The following is an 18,249-nucleotide window of genomic DNA, read 5'->3' as shown; positions in this document are numbered from 1 at the left end:
TTTTTTTTCTAAACCTGGTACATGTTAGGCCTGGATCCATATTATCAATATATGTACATCAAAAGTAAAGTACATTATCTAATAACAGTCATATTTCTACAGAAACCTCTGATCAGCACCGATAAAGGTGAAGTATTTATATTATAATAGAACTGAAGACCATGAAAACTAGATGAGTCAGCAGTGAAATTCTGAAAAATGCTTCTATTTCCTGAGCGCTCTTTAATCACATTGGGATTGTATTACAAGCATTCTTCTCAACTGTTTTCATAGGGTAAAGTTGGCTTGACAATGCGTATACACAGCAAGGTCCTGTGACCACACAAGAGACACTGGCTGTCCACATGTGTTTCTATTTAACTGGCCTAACATGATTTCTCATTCCCAACTACAGAATAAGCCTGAACGGACTCAAAACCTGACGTAATACATTTCTGGCACCTCAATGGTTAATTACTTAAAGCGCCACTCCATTAAAAAAAATATTTTTTACTCCCCAGCTTACGTTCTCTATGCATTTATATATGCACCATAAAAGTCTCAAAGATTTTTATAGAAAATGGATTCCGGTCTACACAGCAGTCGCTATAGGAACTGGAAAGTCACATAGGTGAGCAGCAGGACTGGGACGGCATACCATTGGGGTAAGAAAACCAACTGGTAAGAAGGAGCATGGATGTTTACCTGTAGCATGTTACTAAAGGGATGAGGGGGACATTTGTATTCAAAGTACAACCAAACTCAAGCGGGCTAAGCAACTGTATGAGCTCACGGGGGGGGGGGGGGGGGGATGATATACCAAAAAAGCGCACACCCACTATTCAAATACAATTTAACACATGATTTTATTGTTAATTTATACACATGATTTAAAGCAGACAAAGACATTTAAAACCATTTAAAAGGCCCAAAGGACACTACACAAGAGAGGGGACCCTCTAAAAAAGGGGGGGAGACCACTCCTGGGACACCTGCACAGTCAAGTGTAATTAACGCAATCTCATATCCCTAATCTATATCACAATATTCATAAGGTGCTTAAGTCACATATGAATCCTAACTCCGTTCACAAAGGCTGATGATATTAAACGTGTAAAAGAAACCAATGATACATACAACCTTGTTCAGACTGAGTTTGGAGGGCTAGAGACAGCAGATAGAGGATAAACGTGCAGGCCCCCCCCCCCCCTGAATCCTACGCGTTCCGTTGCCCGTCAGCAACTTCCTCAGGGGTATTTAAATGGTTTCTAATGTCTTTGTCTGCTTTAAATCATGTGTATAAATTAACAATAAAATCATGTGTTAAATTGTATCTGAACAGTAGGTGTGCGCTTTTTTTGTATATATCATCTTTTCTTCTGTGGTAAATTGTATTCAGAGTGTCACTTCAATTATAAGGGTCAATTCGCATGCAGCATATTTGCTACAGAAATTTCTGCAACTGAAAAATTGATACGTGAACTGGGCACAGTCACAAATATCTGAAACAACTCTGTCCCATGTAAAATGTCCTTCTTAAATTAACGGGACAAAAAAAATTGGTATCACATTGGTGCTATGTTTCTCAAGCATGAAGCATTTTTCCTCAAAGATCTACTACTCATTGTGGAAACCTGTCATTGATTTTGTATTTAACAAAAAAAAGAAAAAAAAGTTTGTTCTAGTTTTAAATGGGTATTTCGGTTTTAGCAAATGAAGCAGTAATTGAAAAGTGTATAGGGTTTGCTTTTTGATGCTGAAAATTTGCCCTGGTCCCCCAGATGCCCTGTGCTGCGCTTGTGTTTCCACCAGGACAGGATTTTTGCCTCTGGAAGTAAACAATGAAGTTTTCTATTCATAGACCACCTGCAGAGTTCTTGAAAAGATGAGAAATGGATACGCATAGTAAATGGAATGGGATCATTTATAATTTACATTTAGGTGCTGAAAATCTGACGTGGTTAGTTGGTATCAGACAAAAGGCAGGGCTTGTTGTTATAGGCCCTTGTAAGGAGTTGTGTACCTGGGTAAGCCGGACATAGATACTTTAGAGAGAGAATAGAGGATATAGATACTCTAGAGAGAGTTCAGAGAAGAGCTACTAAACTAGTACATGGATTGCAGGATAAAACTTACAGGAAAGGTTAAAAGGACCTTAACATTATAGCTTGGAAGAAAGAAGAGACAGAGGGGATATGATAGAAATGTGATAGCCTGGGGGATGTAGGGTATGGGGAGTGTAGCTGTGCGGTAATTAAAGGGTGCTTGTTAACCCTTGCTATTCGTGACACCATGGTGAGGGCTCCTCAGTAATGCTTGTCCTACCGCCACCCTTCCCAAGAGCTATAGGGAGGTAGATAATAATAATAGAATGTCCACAACCGGAGAGTTTTCTGAAACAGGTCTAACTTTTACTGAAGATTTTCTGCAAGCTTCATAAACTGAACAGTCTCTATGCATACAACTGCTTTCTCTGGAGATTGACAAAGGTTGGGACTTTAGCAATTTAGAGTCTTTAGGTATTAGGCGCTGTTCCACTGGATTTATGGGATTTAGTTGCGGTCCAGTAGTCACGCTAGCATTAGTTTTGAACTCACGGTTTTAGTTTCTGCTGAGGCAGGTAGGTTTTGAGGCCTAGCGTGTCTTTGAAAGTTGCGCAGATCCGTCCTGCTAGTCCGACATCCACGCGAGCAGCAACCCAAGAGAGCGATAACTGGCTACAGCTCCCTTATATGGGCAGGGGCTGGGCTAGTGCTAATTGGTCCATACTGATGTCAATCACCATTACAAAGATTTGTGGGTAACACGTGACCCAAGGAACTCCTTAGACCCTCGAACATACCATAGAGGAGATTAACATGGTCACATGACCGAAGGTCCTGTGACGCTGAACAAGGTAAGCACTATACGTTATATTAGACATATACTATTATTACATATATACAGTTATTAGCATTAAAGAATTAGACTTAAGGAGAGGCGACTAGGGGCTGTCCCACCTGAGGGCCCCTACATGAACGTAGTTACTCTGACTTTGGGGACCTCTACACTAGCTATGGTATGTAATATGGTACCGGGCCATCACAGAAACTTTTAAGTACATAAAGGGAATCAACACAGTAAAGGAGGAGAGGAGATTTAAAATAAGAAAAACTACCACAAAAGGACATAGCTTTAAATTAGAGGGGCAAAGGATTCTGCAGTAATATCAAGAAGTATTACTTTACTGAGAGAGTAGTGGATGCATGGAATAGCCTTCCTGCAGAAGTGGTCGCTGCAAATACAGTGAAGGAGTTTAAGTATGTATGGGATAAGCATAAGGCTATCCTTCATACAAGATAGGGCCAGGGACTATTGTTAGGATTCAGATTATTGGGTACACTTACGCCCTGTGTACGACAGTGAGCATCGGAGCGGTGCTTGCGTCATACACTGAGATAGTGCGGATGTCCTCCATTAACTCCTCAGATGCCGTGATCAGTACAGATCACGGCATCTGTGGCAATGGGCATGTTAAAATAGATGATCAGATCGCCCACAGCGCTACCGCGGCAATCCGATCATCTGTAATGGCAGACAGAGGTCCCCTCACCTGCCTCCGTCCGTCTCCTGGCGTCTCCTGCTCTGGTCTGAGATCGAGCAGACCAGAGCAGGAGATAGCCGATAATACTGATCAGTGCTATGTCATATGTATAGCACTGAACAGTATTAGCAATCAAATGATTGCTATAGATAGTCCCCTATAGGGACATAAAAAGTGTAAAAAAAAAAGTTTAAAAATGTAAAAAAAAAAGTTAAAAAAAAAGTTTAAATCCCCTCCCCCAATAAAAATGAAGTGTCTGTTTTTCCCATTTTACCCCCAAAAAGCATAAATAATTTTTTAAATAAACATATTTGGTATCACCGCGTGCGTCAATGTCTGAACTATCAAAATATAATGTTAATGATCCCCTATGGTGAAAGGCGTAAACATAGAAAATGTTTAAAAAATGCTGCTTTTTTGTCACATTTTATTAAAAAAAAATTATTAAAAATGATCTAAAAGTTTTATATATGCAAATGTGGTATGAAAAAAAAGGAAAGATGATGGCGCAAAAAATGAGCCCTCATACCGCCCTATATACGGAAAAAAGTTATAGGTGGTCAAAATAGGGCGATTTAGATTACTGATTTTGTACAAAAAGTTTTAGATTTTTTTTAAGCGGTACAAAAATAAAAAAGTATCTAGCCATGGGTATCATTTTAATCATATTGACCCACAGAATAAAGAACATGTCATGTTTACCAATAATTGTACAGTGTTAAAACGAAACCCTCCAAAATGTGCAAAATTGTGGTTTCCATAAAAATTTCCTCCCTAAAAAAATATTTTTTGGGGGTTCGCCAAATATTTTATGGTAAAATGAGAGGTTTCATTACAAAGTACAATTGGTCACGCAAAAAACAAGCCCTTATATGGGTCTGTAGATGGAAATGTAAAAGAGTTATGGATTTTAGAAAAAAAAACGAAAATGCAAAGATAAAATTGGCCTGGTCCTTAAGGTCAAAATGGGCTTGGTCCTTAAGGGGTTAAGCCTTTATTTACCTGCAAACTATTATTTTTCTCACTAATTTATACTTAAGAAAAATTCTTTTTTTTTTGCAGTAATATACATCTACTTTCTGGTGAGCTTGGGCTGCAATATCTGAGAAAAATAACAGCAGGGAATCATCTTTCTAGGTTCAAAATTTTTGAACTCATATCTGGACTGTCACTTTAAAAAGGTCAAATAAAATATGTTTGAACGGTATCGGGGCACATAATAATTTTCTGTCTATAAAGTGTCTACATTTCAAGTGATTCTATTTCATTTTAGCTCTATAGCAGCTGCCACTAACACTGTCCCCTACTGAGACATAGGTCTAATCTATTGCAATTTCCCCCCTAGGGGTTTGAAGCCATCTGGAGAAGCCCCTCTGCGTGTCTCCCCCTACTGCAGGGACAGGTCACTTCTTCACATATCCTAAACACAAGGCAGTGCATCCTGCCGAAAAATATGAAAAGGTACATAAACAAAATGTTATCTAAGTGGTCATCTCTTTTTATAGTAACACGGCTGCCGATAGATTTTTTGTTTCTTCTGATGCTCTATAGAAAATGTTCAGATATAGGCCCAGGTTTATCAAACTGTCTGAAAGAAAACACTTCGTGATATTCCCACAGTGACCAATCACAGCTCAGCTAACAAGCTGAGGTAAAGTGAAAGCTGAGCTGTGATTGGCTGCTGTGGGAAAATCACTTTATTTTTTTCTCTCACACAGTTTAATTAATCTGGGCCAATGACACCATTATAGACACTGATAAGCTGGTCAATAATTTTGTAAAGAGACAAAACAATAATGTATCAATGGTTAGTTAGTACTGGTGTCCATGCAGCACTGGGATTTAGGGTTCAATCTGACAAAAGGCAACATGGAGTTCATATGGTCTTCCAGTGTCTGAGGGTTTTTATCTAGAGGGTTTCCTCTCACACCCAAAAAATACTACTTTGATTAGTCAATGGACTATGAAACTTGCCCTAATGTGTGTGTGAAATAAGAAAATTAGAATATAAGCCCATAAAAGCTAATTTGCCGAAGAAAAGAAAATGAAATAAATAAATTATATATTCAGATGTATGCACATAATATTAGGGCCGCATTACATGGGGCAATTATTAGGCAACCAGGACAATAACTGGCAAGTGTAATAGAGTCCCATTGATCAGCCTCAAGCGGGCAAACTTGTTTGTTGGCCGCACATTGCCCTGTGAATGATAAAGTAGAGGGGCTGCACAAACAATCCATTGATCATCAATGCAGTCTTACCCACCCAATACTAAAGCTGTGTAAAAGGCTCAGTAGACGAGCGTCGGTCTACAATACAGTCTCTCAAGTCAGGCTGTGTAATACAGTCCCTAAACACAGACTATCAGTACATTTAATGTAATAAAATAACAACTGTTTCCAACCAACTTAAAGCTAGTGCAATGATATTAAAGGGGAACTCCGGTGGGGAAAAAAAAAAATCAAATCAACTGGCTCCAGAAAATTAAACAGATTTGTAAATTACTTCTATTTAAAAATATCAACCCTTCCAGTACTTATCAGCTGCCTAAACTACAGATATACTACAGAGAAATTTGTGAATTATTTTCCAGTCTGACAACAGTGCTCTCTGCTGACACCTCTGTCCGTGTCAGGAACTCCAGAGCAGGAGAGGTATTAAATGGGGATTTGCTTCTACTCTGGACAGTGCCTGACACGGACAGAGGTGTCAGCAGAGAGCACTGTTGTCAGGCTGGAAAAAACTTCACAAATGTCTCTGTATTATACAGCAGCTGATAAGTACTGGAAGGCTTCAGATTTTTTAATAGAAGTAATTTACAAATCTGTTTAACTTTCTGGCACCAGTTGATGTGAAAACCTTTGTTTTCCACTTGTTTCCACTGGAGTTCCCCTTTAACAAATACTGGTTCTTGACATATAGTGGCCATGGCCTTGTATTTTCAGAAGTGATTCAAGAATTGAAAAAATAATGGTCAACAGTGAAAAAAACAGACTGCATGTATAAATAAACCTAATGGTTAGAAGAGCTCATTGTGATAATGAAAGGATATCAGATTGTTGGAATAGGATAAATCTCAGTTTCCATGGCAAACATAACACTAGATTAAGCAAATTAGACACACTTAGGTAACATACAGATGGAGCAAATACTAATGGGATAAAATTATACCGATGAAGGGATTTACATTTAAAGTGCACCAAGTTCTTGTGGTTAAGAGCTTGTGCTAGCTGGCAACATCAATGGCTCTGGCATTATTTTGACATAATTGGGACATTTCTCTGGTTTAACCCATTACAAACATATAGTAGTATACAAGGCTTGAAAATATCACAAAACCGTAGGTGTCATCCAAAACCCAAAAATATCTGATCCCTATATGTGAAAGGGTGAGATGACAAATCAAATGCAAAGGACCTCAGATCCTTCTTGCCATACATGGCAGGAGTCGGATCCAGTCAGTTGCCTCCAGTTCACAAATAGTGGTTGTTAAAACAATGGCTGTTTTTTTATTTTTTATTAAGAAAACTGGGAGAACTTCGTTCCTCTATAATTCAGCTGCAAGGGGGCCCTTGGCTTTCTGCATGGTATTTGAGAAACTCTGTGAGATATGTTACAAATGTCCTTCCCTATGAGCAAAGCATGACTAGCAGAGCCAGACCGTAAGAATAGTGACATAAGTTCGGTATATTTTACTTTGAGGGAATTGCTATTCTCAGGGGACACAGTACATAAGATTTAGGAGAACAGGGGGCACAGTACATATTAACAGCATTTCAGGGGCACAGAATATATTGAACTTTATTCAGGGTAGCGAGGAATATTGTGAAATTAATATTGGGCACAGAGTGGGTATTCTATTTAATTTCAGGGGACACAGTCTGTATAACTATTCATTCTAGGGGGTACATTGCCAAATATTTTTTCAGGGGGCACAATTAGTAGAGCTATTTTTAGGAGACGCCATGTAAGATGCTATTTTTTTTTGGGGGGGGGGGACAGCATGTAGCACCATTATATGCAGGGATGCAGCATGTGGAGCTGTTTTCAGGGAGCACAGTGTGTGGTAGTATTATATTAGAAGGGCACAGTGTGCGGCAGTACCATATTCATGGGATCACAGTGTATGGTTGTATGGAGAGATTGTCTATGTATAGAGAATGAGGATCTGCTACAGAATGAGCAGCCAAAAATGTATATGCAGCAAACCTTGTAGAGGTGAAATGTCACAGAAGTCATAGCGGTATGGACCATATGGAGAAGAAAACGAATGACAACAGAAAAGATGTAACACGTGAGTCACTGAACATCATTGTGTATTCTGCCTCTCTATCGGGAATGTGTTTGCTTTTAAGGTCTGCATGATGAGTGAAACAACTGTCAGCAATTGGCGTTGCTATTGGGGTGTGGATGACACCAGGTGACACCCGCATGCAGGATTTAAGCATACCGTGATGGTGTCAACCAATCTGACCATCAGGAGGGCCACCTGGGATCTGGGACACATGTCTTGGATCCCAGGTTGGGCGCAGCTGTGTGTGTATTCTAGAGTTACGCACCACTGAATGATGCCAGACTCCTGGGTAGGCTGCATTTCTCTCCCATGCTGCCTACACTGGAGTTGCAGAAGAGTAGAGAATCGGAGCATTAGAATGATGCTGAAGAGCTGTTGCGGAGTGATTTGACATGTATTTTTTTTTCTCATGTTGTCACATATGGAGGCAGTGTGGGGGTCCTGACTACTGTATAGGGACAATAAAGATGTTCTGACTACTATATAATGGCAGTGAGGTGTCCTGACTACTATATGGGGGCATGAAGTATGTAGTGTCTACTATATGGGGCAGTAAGAGTGCCCCAACTACTATATGGGGCCACAAAGGGTGCCCTTACTACTATGGGGGCAGTAAGGATGCCCTGACTACTATATGGGGGCAGTTAAATAAATTTAAGCCTGGTGCCCCTGTACTGTGAACTCTGCTGGGGGTTACACACCATTTTTTACCGCACCGTGTGACACCAATTTTAGTGACACCCCTGCTCCCAGCGTATCCTTACCATTGCACAGACTATACCGACAGCTGTCCCACATGGTAAAAAAAACATCCATAGTGCATTTATCTTATTTGACAGTATCAGAAAATGTGATTATTTGCCATCTTATTGGCCATCATTATTTGCCTTTTTGCCATCTACATTACGCTACTATATATAATAAAAATCCAGTACTAATAATCCTCTCGGCACAGCCAGCAAAACCCTTCTGTTTATTCCATGTCTTTCCTTATTGACATGGTAATATAATCCCCCTCATCATTATCATCTTCAATACTGAATCTTGAGGTCTGGAAAATCTAAAATTCTGCACCTTAGGAAAACTAAAGATTATGCAAGGCACATGACACTTGATATATATGCTGCAGAATACATTCTGAATGTGAAGTCTCGAAAGTGAATACCTTATTAATACGCAGTAAGAGGTAACATCTGTTTATGACTGCTGCCTCAATGACATAATATTTCACGAAATTCCATTTCACTCAGTTCTTCGTTCCTCTGGGTTTAAGGTACATGAACTAGCAAGTCATATAAATCAGACTGCTCTCTCTCATTGTTCTTGACTATTACTGTATCTGCGGAAACTAAAGCTTCCTAAATCCTATATTAAAATCAGGTATTTACTATGGCAATAAAACTTGAAAGTGCAGTAGCACTTTGAAAAAGAAGCTTACTTAACAAAAGTAATACATGGGAAAGTCTCAGATGCCCAAGCAGTAATTCATTCCCCAAATTATCCTAAAACGCTTGTCATATACACACCATGAATTACAATGGTGTCCATCTAGATCTGTTGTGCAGAATTTTGGTTACACTCAATGATGTCACATAGCAGTAACAGTTATGTCTAGAAACAAAATTTGCAACTCAATGTATAACTCAACAAATTCTTAAATGGCCACACACATTAATGGTAACTGCAGCGGGATATACTGACCACATCATTTGAATGGGGGCCTCCTAACTATTCCCTTATTTCTAGGAAGAGAACAGTCAGACGTGTTGGATTTCAACCTCCACAATCCTATTGTTACAGGGAAGATAAACTGCAACAGAGGTATCTGGAAGAGGCTGCATCTATCTAAAATGTGGAAATAAACTGTAGAAGAAAGGCTGTACAGCACTCACCAGATCGTTGCTGAGGAAAGTTCTTTATTTGAATTCACAGGAACATTACAGCAGCAACAGGGAAGGTGAAGATCCGTGGAGCTCGTGGGTGACGGGTCTGTTTCGCGGGAGTCCGCTTGGTCACGCCCCACAAGCTCCACGGATCTCGCCTTCACCTTCCCTGTTTCTGCTGTAATGTTCCTGTGAATTCAAATAAAGAACTTTCCTCAGCAACAATCTGGTGAATGCTGTACAGCCTTTCTTCTACAGTTTATTTCTACATGCCGTATTTCTGATGAATAGCACCCTCGATCTGCCTAACCATAGGATATCGCCATATCTGTATCCCACCACGTACGTCAATCTACAGTACATATCTAAGCTTGAGGAAGTGCCAGTCCGGCACGAAACCGCGCTGTCCTACCCGCACCCCTTGCCTCGTACCCTGCCCTCCTCTGCATGATGTGCATCTGGGGTATGGGGACCTTTAAAAGGAAATACCACTTTTTCCTAAAGTCTTATTTAGTAGGTTTTTTTTTTTTTTTTTACATATTCTACCTGCACTGATTTTCATATGCGGTCCGGTGTGGGGGTTATACACTTTTTGGTGTAATTTATTGTATATTGAAAATAGTTGTGTTTGTATTTCAATAAGTAAGGTAAATACCTTCCATCATTACAAATTAGAAGAGGAAAGGCTTTCTATAGACAGGAAACAAGATGACAAGGCCAGGAAGTAGATAATGTAAGCCTCTAGGTAGCAGACGCCTGGAAGCCCATGCTGCAGCTTGCGGTCACAGGAAATACAAGGCAGATGTTACAGGTTCGGTGTAACTCACTTATACAACAATAATTGATGTCTGTTAAATGAACAGCAAACAGACAACTTCTCAGCTCCACAGAAACCAAGGTCTGACCTTTTATAGAGGAAAACTGCTAAAGCCACAGAAAACTGTCTGCCTTGTGTAAAAGCCTAAGCACCGCTCAAACCTGCTCGGGTTCAGGTTAATATAAATCAGGAAAGACCACATCCAAGTTTGTCTGGTTTCAGATTGGGAAGAAAACCCTTCCAAACAGATGAACTTCTAAGTAACCCCAAAGGTTAATGCAGCTGTGATTCTCACATCTGGAGCAATCGCTTACACCAAGCCAAAGCTTTATATAGAACGGAGCTGTGTATGCTTAACAACACGATGGGCAGAAGACCAAGTCTATGTAGCAATGATAGATAGGGGTCAGACATCATGTCCATTTATTGCCAAATATCAGACTGCCTATGAGGTTACATTCTGCATCCAGGCCACGTACAGGACCCAATATATTGTGCAAGTAAAAGTTCAACAGATAACTAGCCAGTGCTGGGCTAACCAGGACAAAGGATTCTTACCCTAACCCTAGTTATATTGAATACATGCACGTTCATGTTTAATATTGTAAGTTCTGCTGCACACCAGTAATGATGTATGGACTGGAATAACCTAAAAATGTAAAAAGTGATTCACAATAAGTTTCAGATAGGACTGGCTACTTTCTCAAATTCATAGGCTCGACTATTAATATGTAATAAATGGCCTTCCAAAGGATCCTCAGATTGGCTCCTTTGTCACATTGGCAGGGCACGAACCTTCAGGGCCCCTGTGCACCCCTGTGCATATGGTATATGTCTGCCCCTGATATTGAGCCTGTATTAAGCTTAAAAAGATTATTCCCACCTCAGGAAATTATTCCCCATTCACAAGACAGGGTATAACAAACTAATTGGTGGGGCTCCAACCACTAGATCATGAGAACGGAGGTGTAGTGTGACCTGACAAAAATGGAAAGCGTCCAGCATGTATGGCCAGTGCTCTATTCATTTTCTATGGAGCTTTCGAACAGTGTTGAGCACTTAGATCAGCAATGCTCAAAAGCCCTATGGAGAATGACTGTAGCCCATTTATTCTAGGACAATTTTCACCCCATTTTCTGGATAGGTGGGGGTCTCCTATTAATCAGCTTGTTCTTTGGATAAGTGGTGACCAGACCCCTATTATTCAGCTTGTAGGGCTGGGCAGTATACCGGTTCATACCGAATACCGAAATTATTGTGCTGTACGATATGAATTTTTCCCCATACCACAATACCGGTTTGGCTCCTCCCCCTCGGGAATGAATGAATTATCAGCCCGCTGGGGTGTCCCCACATCGGGGAACTAATCATATGTGACCCGCCTGCGCTGTTCTGCTCCCCCCCACCAAATCAGGTTACCCGTCAGCACTGTTCTGCTCCCCCCCAATTAATTATCAGCCCAGCGGGGTACTACTCACATATGTCACCCGCAAGCACTGCCCTCCTCCTCTTTGTTGTGGGCTGTGCGGGCATGCTGGGAGTTGTATGTTTGCAACAGCTGGAGGTCCACAGGTTTGAGACCACTGCTGTACGCTGTATCCCTATGCCCGGGCTGCAAGAGATAAACAAAATAAACTTTAACTTACCTACGTCGGCCTTATGCTGGGGACGGGAACATCGGACAGCCGTCAGCCTATCAACGGCCGGAGCGATGTCCCGCCCCGGCCAGTGATAGGCTGAGCCCACTGTCATGTAAGAAGCCGACCAGAGCTTCTTACATGACAGTGGGCTCAGCTTATCACTGGCCGGGGCGGAACATCGCTGCGGCCGGTGATAGGCTGTCCGACGTTCCAGTCCCCAGGAACAGCGTGAGACCGATGTAGGTAAGTTAAAGTTTATTTTCTTTATCTTTTGTAGCCCGGGCATAGGGATACAGCGTACAGCAGTGGTCTCAAACCTGCGGAGCTCCAGCTGTTGCAAAACTACAACTCCCAGCATGCCCGGACAGCCAACGGCTGTCCGGGCATGCTGGGAGTTGTAGTTTTGCAACAGCTAGAGGTCCGCAGGTTGGAGACCACTGGCGTACAGTATAGAGTTCCAGCACCGGTGGCCCCCAACAAAGAGGAAGGCAGTGCTTGACATATGTGAGTAGTACCCCGCTGGGCTCATAATTAATTGGGGGGGAGCAGAACAGCGCTGGCGGGTAACATGATTTGGGGGGGGGGGTGAAAGAAATACCGTTATATACCGTGGAACCGCAAAAAATACCGTGTTACACATTTTTGGTCATACCGCCCAGCTCTATCAGCTTGTATCCCCTATCCTGTGAATAGGGAAAGAAGTTCTTGGAATGGAGAAATATAATGCAGCTCACAAGAAGACCAATAAAAGACATTCTGTACTGTGATATAACACTGTGCATTATGCCTGTACTGTGACATCATTGTGTATTGTGTACATTACCTTTACACTATCATGACATAACTGTGTGTGTAGTTAAATCATGTTCTGAGCTGTCTGTCAAGTGGTTTATTCCTTTATCGTTCCCGTACAGGCAGAGTGTAGTGAGGCCCTATGACTAACCCCCATCCGAAATCTTCAAACCAACATACACATGATATAAATTACATATGATTATTAGTATGAATGTGCAGTTTAAAATGTACAAAAAAACAACAGACTCAAAAAAAAAGTGGGGCACTTGCTTTATGAAGCCTAACGTTTCTGGAAAACATTTTTAAATGATGACACTATTGGCATAAATAAAATGGTAACGATTTCTATTACCTTAAAGCATGGATGCAATATATAACACGAGGGATGTTTTTCCGATCATAAACATCTGTGGTCTCTGGATAAAAGATCTATGAAAGATGAAAAAAAAATTTACTGCGATGGCCCGAATTTCACTTCAAAAGGTTCGTATTCTCGTTCGGAAATAATAAGGTGCATATTGTAATAAATTAAAGTCAGACACTTATTTCAGTTAAACATTAGAAGAAGTTAGACATGTATATAACCTACATAAATTTATACCAATAAGACACACACTTTACACAGGAATCTAGTAAGTCAAATAATATATGCATTATATAGATGTGTATATTTTTCTATTACAATGATTATTGCTGTTTCCTAGTAAATAGTTTGACAAGTTCATCACATCCCTCACATGCTCAAGACATTCCCAAACAGAAAATGAGTAGTTCACTAAATCCTATATCGACTGCAACCCCCATTTAAAAAAACTCTAATAATTCTGAATTATTCTGAGTTCCCATTCACAGCCCTGATCTATTATTCAGAAAGAAGAATGGCTGAGCAGATCTAAATTGAAATTTACTCAATTGAAAGAAGGGTCCAAGCCGCTAACAGACACCTCTGGCGGTGGATTTCCACTGCTTAGAACAACATGATCAAGCAAGTTACAATTTAAAGAATATGTCTAGTGGTAAGAAGATCATGCCCTATCCTTCGAAAAGGGGATAAGTGTCTGATCTTTGGGGTCGGACTGCTAAAACAAGCGACCATCCCCCCGCCGTAATCTCCCGTATGTGGCCCAGACTCTGTTAGAACACGTTTCGTACCCAGCACATCAGCTGGTCAAGACAAGCCTCCTCCATTCATCTCTATAGGAGATACAAACGCTGTGTCTCCACCTTTCCCATACAGTTGAATGGAGGGAGAGTGTTTTTTAACCTGCTGACATGCTGTGTGTGAAATGTCACACACAGGAGCTAAGCTGGGGCCCCATACGGGAGATCCCGGGGGTCTGACTGCTGGTATCCTGCAGTTAGGGGATAGTTTTCTTACCACTGGACATCTTTAACTATGCGATACTTCCCTTCCCCAAATGTTTGCTGTTGGGGGAGACCCCAGTAAATGCTAGATTAAAACACCTGATATCTTGTGATAATATATATAATGTGATAGCTCATTATTAGGGAAGATGTCTAACAAAATGAGATTGCCCAAAATAGAAAATACCTTTAAGTATTACAGCACTGCATATATAACAGTCTATAATGCAAATCTATAAGAAATATCTATTCTTATCTGAAGAAAAAATGTCAAGTAGGCAGCTGGAGGGAAGATTTAATTCTATCAGCAGAAAATGGCAGCTTCTACATGTGGCCAAAACTATCTACTATAAAACATCCAATGGAAAGCCATGAAAGATTTTTCTGTGCCTTGCCTTGTTCTACTACTGGATGTCTCAAACAGAAAACACGTCTGATGATAGAAATACGCTAGTAAAAAAAGCTAACAGTATTATCAAGTAATACTTAAAGCTCCCCAGTTCCCTCCACTTCTGACGACATGCCACCCTGCTGGAATGACAACAAGGTAATATAGGTTACCGATGTTATTAGTGAGTGGGCAATTTGTGCAGGGTTAACAGGTCATTTGAAGGCAAGAATAAGAAGAGAGCACAAGGGACTATGAGCTATCAGAATAGCTGTGGTTAGGGATCGGGATAGGTAAGTAGGGTTTTTCTTTCTTGAACAAAAATAAATTCCTCCCCGCACAACCCTTTTCCCTTTACGGCCTACCTTCCTCAAGTTAAAATACATTACATCCCAGTGTCAACAATTACCAATGAAATCCAAATATACTTTTACCTTAGGAAGTCCAATTGATTCCATAGCCCGTAACCACTGTACGGTATTATCTGTGTGCCGAAAGTGTAAACCAGAGCGCTATAAAAAATAAATAAAAAACAAAACAGCACAAAATCAATATTTACAACAAAAGTTATAATGATCCAAAATTATATTATATTTTAATAACCACAAAAAATGTCAGGGTACATTCACGCGATTGCGCCTTCTGAGGAGTGGATACACTGGCATCCTGTCTAAATGGGATACAGACATATCCGTGCAAGGACTGGCACAGGCTCCATTTACTTCAGCAGCTTTAACATAGTTAACTAGTGAATGTTCTGAAAGCACACAAGTTCTTACATGGACCCTGAAGCATGTTTTGCTGAGTTTTACGTTCAGAGTAAAGCCATTTGGAAGTGACCAAAGCATGGTCACTAACTAAGTATGTGCAACCATTAAAGTAAATAGGATCCATGCCTGTAGGTTCACATACACGTTGGCAGCCCATTTTGGTAGAATGCCGATGTATCCCTGATTCGGAAGGCACATGTAAATGCATCCTTTCTTCAAAGCAGTCCATAAAGATACATATTTTACATCACATCCAGTTGTAAGGACTATAAACCTTATTTACAGTAAGCAGGAGACATTACTGTAACCAGAGTCAGACTAGCTCATTACAATATTGTGGGATCCTCCAGTGGGCCAAGGCTCTGGTAAAACTAGGCCTCAAAGGTCCAGCAGAAGGCAGTCACATTTGAAAGAGACCTGAGGGCACCATTTTTGGCTTGGATGGCTTCCAAGGGTGCTGCCAGTGTCACTGTTACTATCCAAGTAGTGCTGAAGGTACTATTGTAACAGTGCCATGGCGATATCTGATGGGGCAGTAAGATGATGAATCAGACACTAGAGTGCAATGCAGCTTTAAGTTTCCAACGCTTGGCTGGACTGCCACTGACTTCTACTCTTGCCACTGTCCCGTTAGCGTGGTGCGTGCTGCGATCCTATGAGCCACACAGTGGCGCAGCCCTCTTTACCCGGTACGATATTCATAATTATAGGGTCTTCTGAAGTGTGCCAGTGATTGATAGATCCAGCATTTTCATGCCCCTGAATATCTGGCATATCTAATGACTGGCTGTATCAATCACTTTGTAAGTGGCTCAGAGGGGCCTGTACTATATGTGAGGGGGACACAGAGGGACTATCAGGAATTTGCAATGATAAAACATTTACATTTTCTCTCTAAATAGTATAAATAGAGGATGTGCCGTCAACCTCCTCCTGGTGGGCCCCAACACCAGACACTGGACTTATCTAGGAAACTACAGCTGCTGCACTGTATTGGTGAGATCTAGAGCATCTTAGGTAACATCCAGGAGTATGACATGGAACTAGGTCAGATACTCCTGGCACAGACATCGATCTGATCTGCGACTAAAGCAGCTACAAAATGTCAATTTCTGAAGATAATAATCACGTTGGCTCAGTGTATGGACTCTGAAGCAGCCGTCTAGACCTGACAGTTCAGGAGTGTTGTGTACATTCACACAATGGCACTAAAGATATTAGTTTATTTGGCCCAGCCATTGTGCATATTCAAATGTAAGGAGGGAAATAAACCAAACGATAGAATTTACCACTTACAAACCCCTATCAACTAAAACAAATCATAGTATTGTATTTTAATATAAAATAATAAAAACTGGTGTATTATATGATGTAAACCAAATTTTTATAACATATATAACATGTATCAATGGGTCCATTTTTTGTGCAAAATGTTGTGAAGCAGGCCAGAAGGAAGAGGAGTCTAACATGTCTATTTGGTGCAATTTTTCCAATTCTGTCATGCCGTAAAATGATGCATCATTCCAGGTACATTTGTAGGAATTAAAGACAGCATAAAGTAATACTGAGATAACCCCATGGTGCTCTACAGTGAACCTCATGAATTGCCCTGCATAAAGGATGCATGATGTATATCAGGAGGACTGCATGGGTACAGAATTGCAATTGTGCCATTAACAACAAGAGCCCTGTGGGACACAATGAAAAGAGCCTTAAAGGGGTTCTCTGGTGCTTCAACATCTTATCCCCTATCCAAAGGACCCCCAGGATCACGCCCCCTTCCCATAGACTTTGGTACAGGGGGCAGGTGTGACATCACGAGGGGGCCGGGCGAACACGGAAGCCCGCACACAGCGTTCAGAGTAATGAACTTCCGGACGCTGCATGCGGAGCTCCGAAAGGCAGGGCAGCGCACAACCCCTTTAAGGGAACCGGTCATCTTTTTATGCTGTCTGAACGACAAGTCACTGGGGTGGTCTCTGAAGCTGTTTCCCATTCCAGCCACAGCCCTACCCACCCTGGTCTCTCATTGCTCATCCCCTATCACTCCCTGACCATTACCTTGGCCTTTGTAACTGACTCAGACTGCTGTTCACAATCTATGGTATCTGGGTCCGGTGTGACTACTTTTTCTGTTGTATTGTTGTCAGTGGGGTCCTGTCTTTTAAATAGCACATTAAATGTTAAGTTTTAAGTTGTTATACCCCTTCTGTGAAGCATATTTTGAAACTGGGTATTTACTACAGAATTCTGTGATTTATTCTTCCTATTCCACCAGCTTCAATCGATAGATATCTGTCTGTTTGCATATAGAGACAAATACATAAATCAAAGGCAATAATGCAAACCAAAGCCACCATAGAAAACTCCCATGGCTCGTGAGTCAGACAGCATGAAAGCTATGACAGGTTCCCTTAAAACAGAAACATGTTCCTGAAAATCTAAATTAGGCCATTTCGGTAAGTTGAAACTAGGCAAGACTTTAAAGGGGTACTATATTTTTTTTAATCAACTGGTGCCAGAAAGTTAAACAGATTTGTACATTTCTTCTATTAAAAAATCTTATTCCTTCCAGTACTTATTAGCTGCTGAAGACTACAAAGGAAATTATTTTATTTTTGGATTTCTCTTCTGTCACGACCACAGTGCTCTCTGCTGACCTCTGCTGTCCATTTTAGAAACTGTCCAGAGCAGTATATGTTTGCTATGGGAATTTTCTCCTGCTCTGGACA

General features: G+C 40.9%; 1 protein-coding gene across 3 annotated transcripts in view; it reads right to left on the bottom strand.

The window, feature by feature from the left end:
* IQGAP2 (IQ motif containing GTPase activating protein 2) overlaps nucleotides 1–18,249 on the bottom strand; it is a 293,295-nt gene that overhangs the window by 145,101 nt on the left and 129,945 nt on the right. For all 3 annotated transcript variants that reach the window (XM_056540352.1, XM_056540362.1, XM_056540373.1), the window contains exons 4-5: nucleotides 15,182–15,259; nucleotides 13,347–13,423 (exon numbers count right to left, since the gene is read on the bottom strand). In XM_056540352.1, the coding sequence (XP_056396327.1) occupies nucleotides 13,347–13,423; nucleotides 15,182–15,259 (155 nt within the window). The remainder of the gene's footprint in view (nucleotides 1–13,346; nucleotides 13,424–15,181; nucleotides 15,260–18,249) is intronic.

Source organism: Hyla sarda, chromosome 1 (genome assembly GCF_029499605.1).
Source record: "Hyla sarda isolate aHylSar1 chromosome 1, aHylSar1.hap1, whole genome shotgun sequence".
Classification (NCBI taxonomy): domain Eukaryota; kingdom Metazoa; phylum Chordata; class Amphibia; order Anura; family Hylidae; genus Hyla; species Hyla sarda.
Note: the sequence above shows the minus strand (reverse complement) of the source record. Positions and strands in the feature narration are given on the sequence as shown.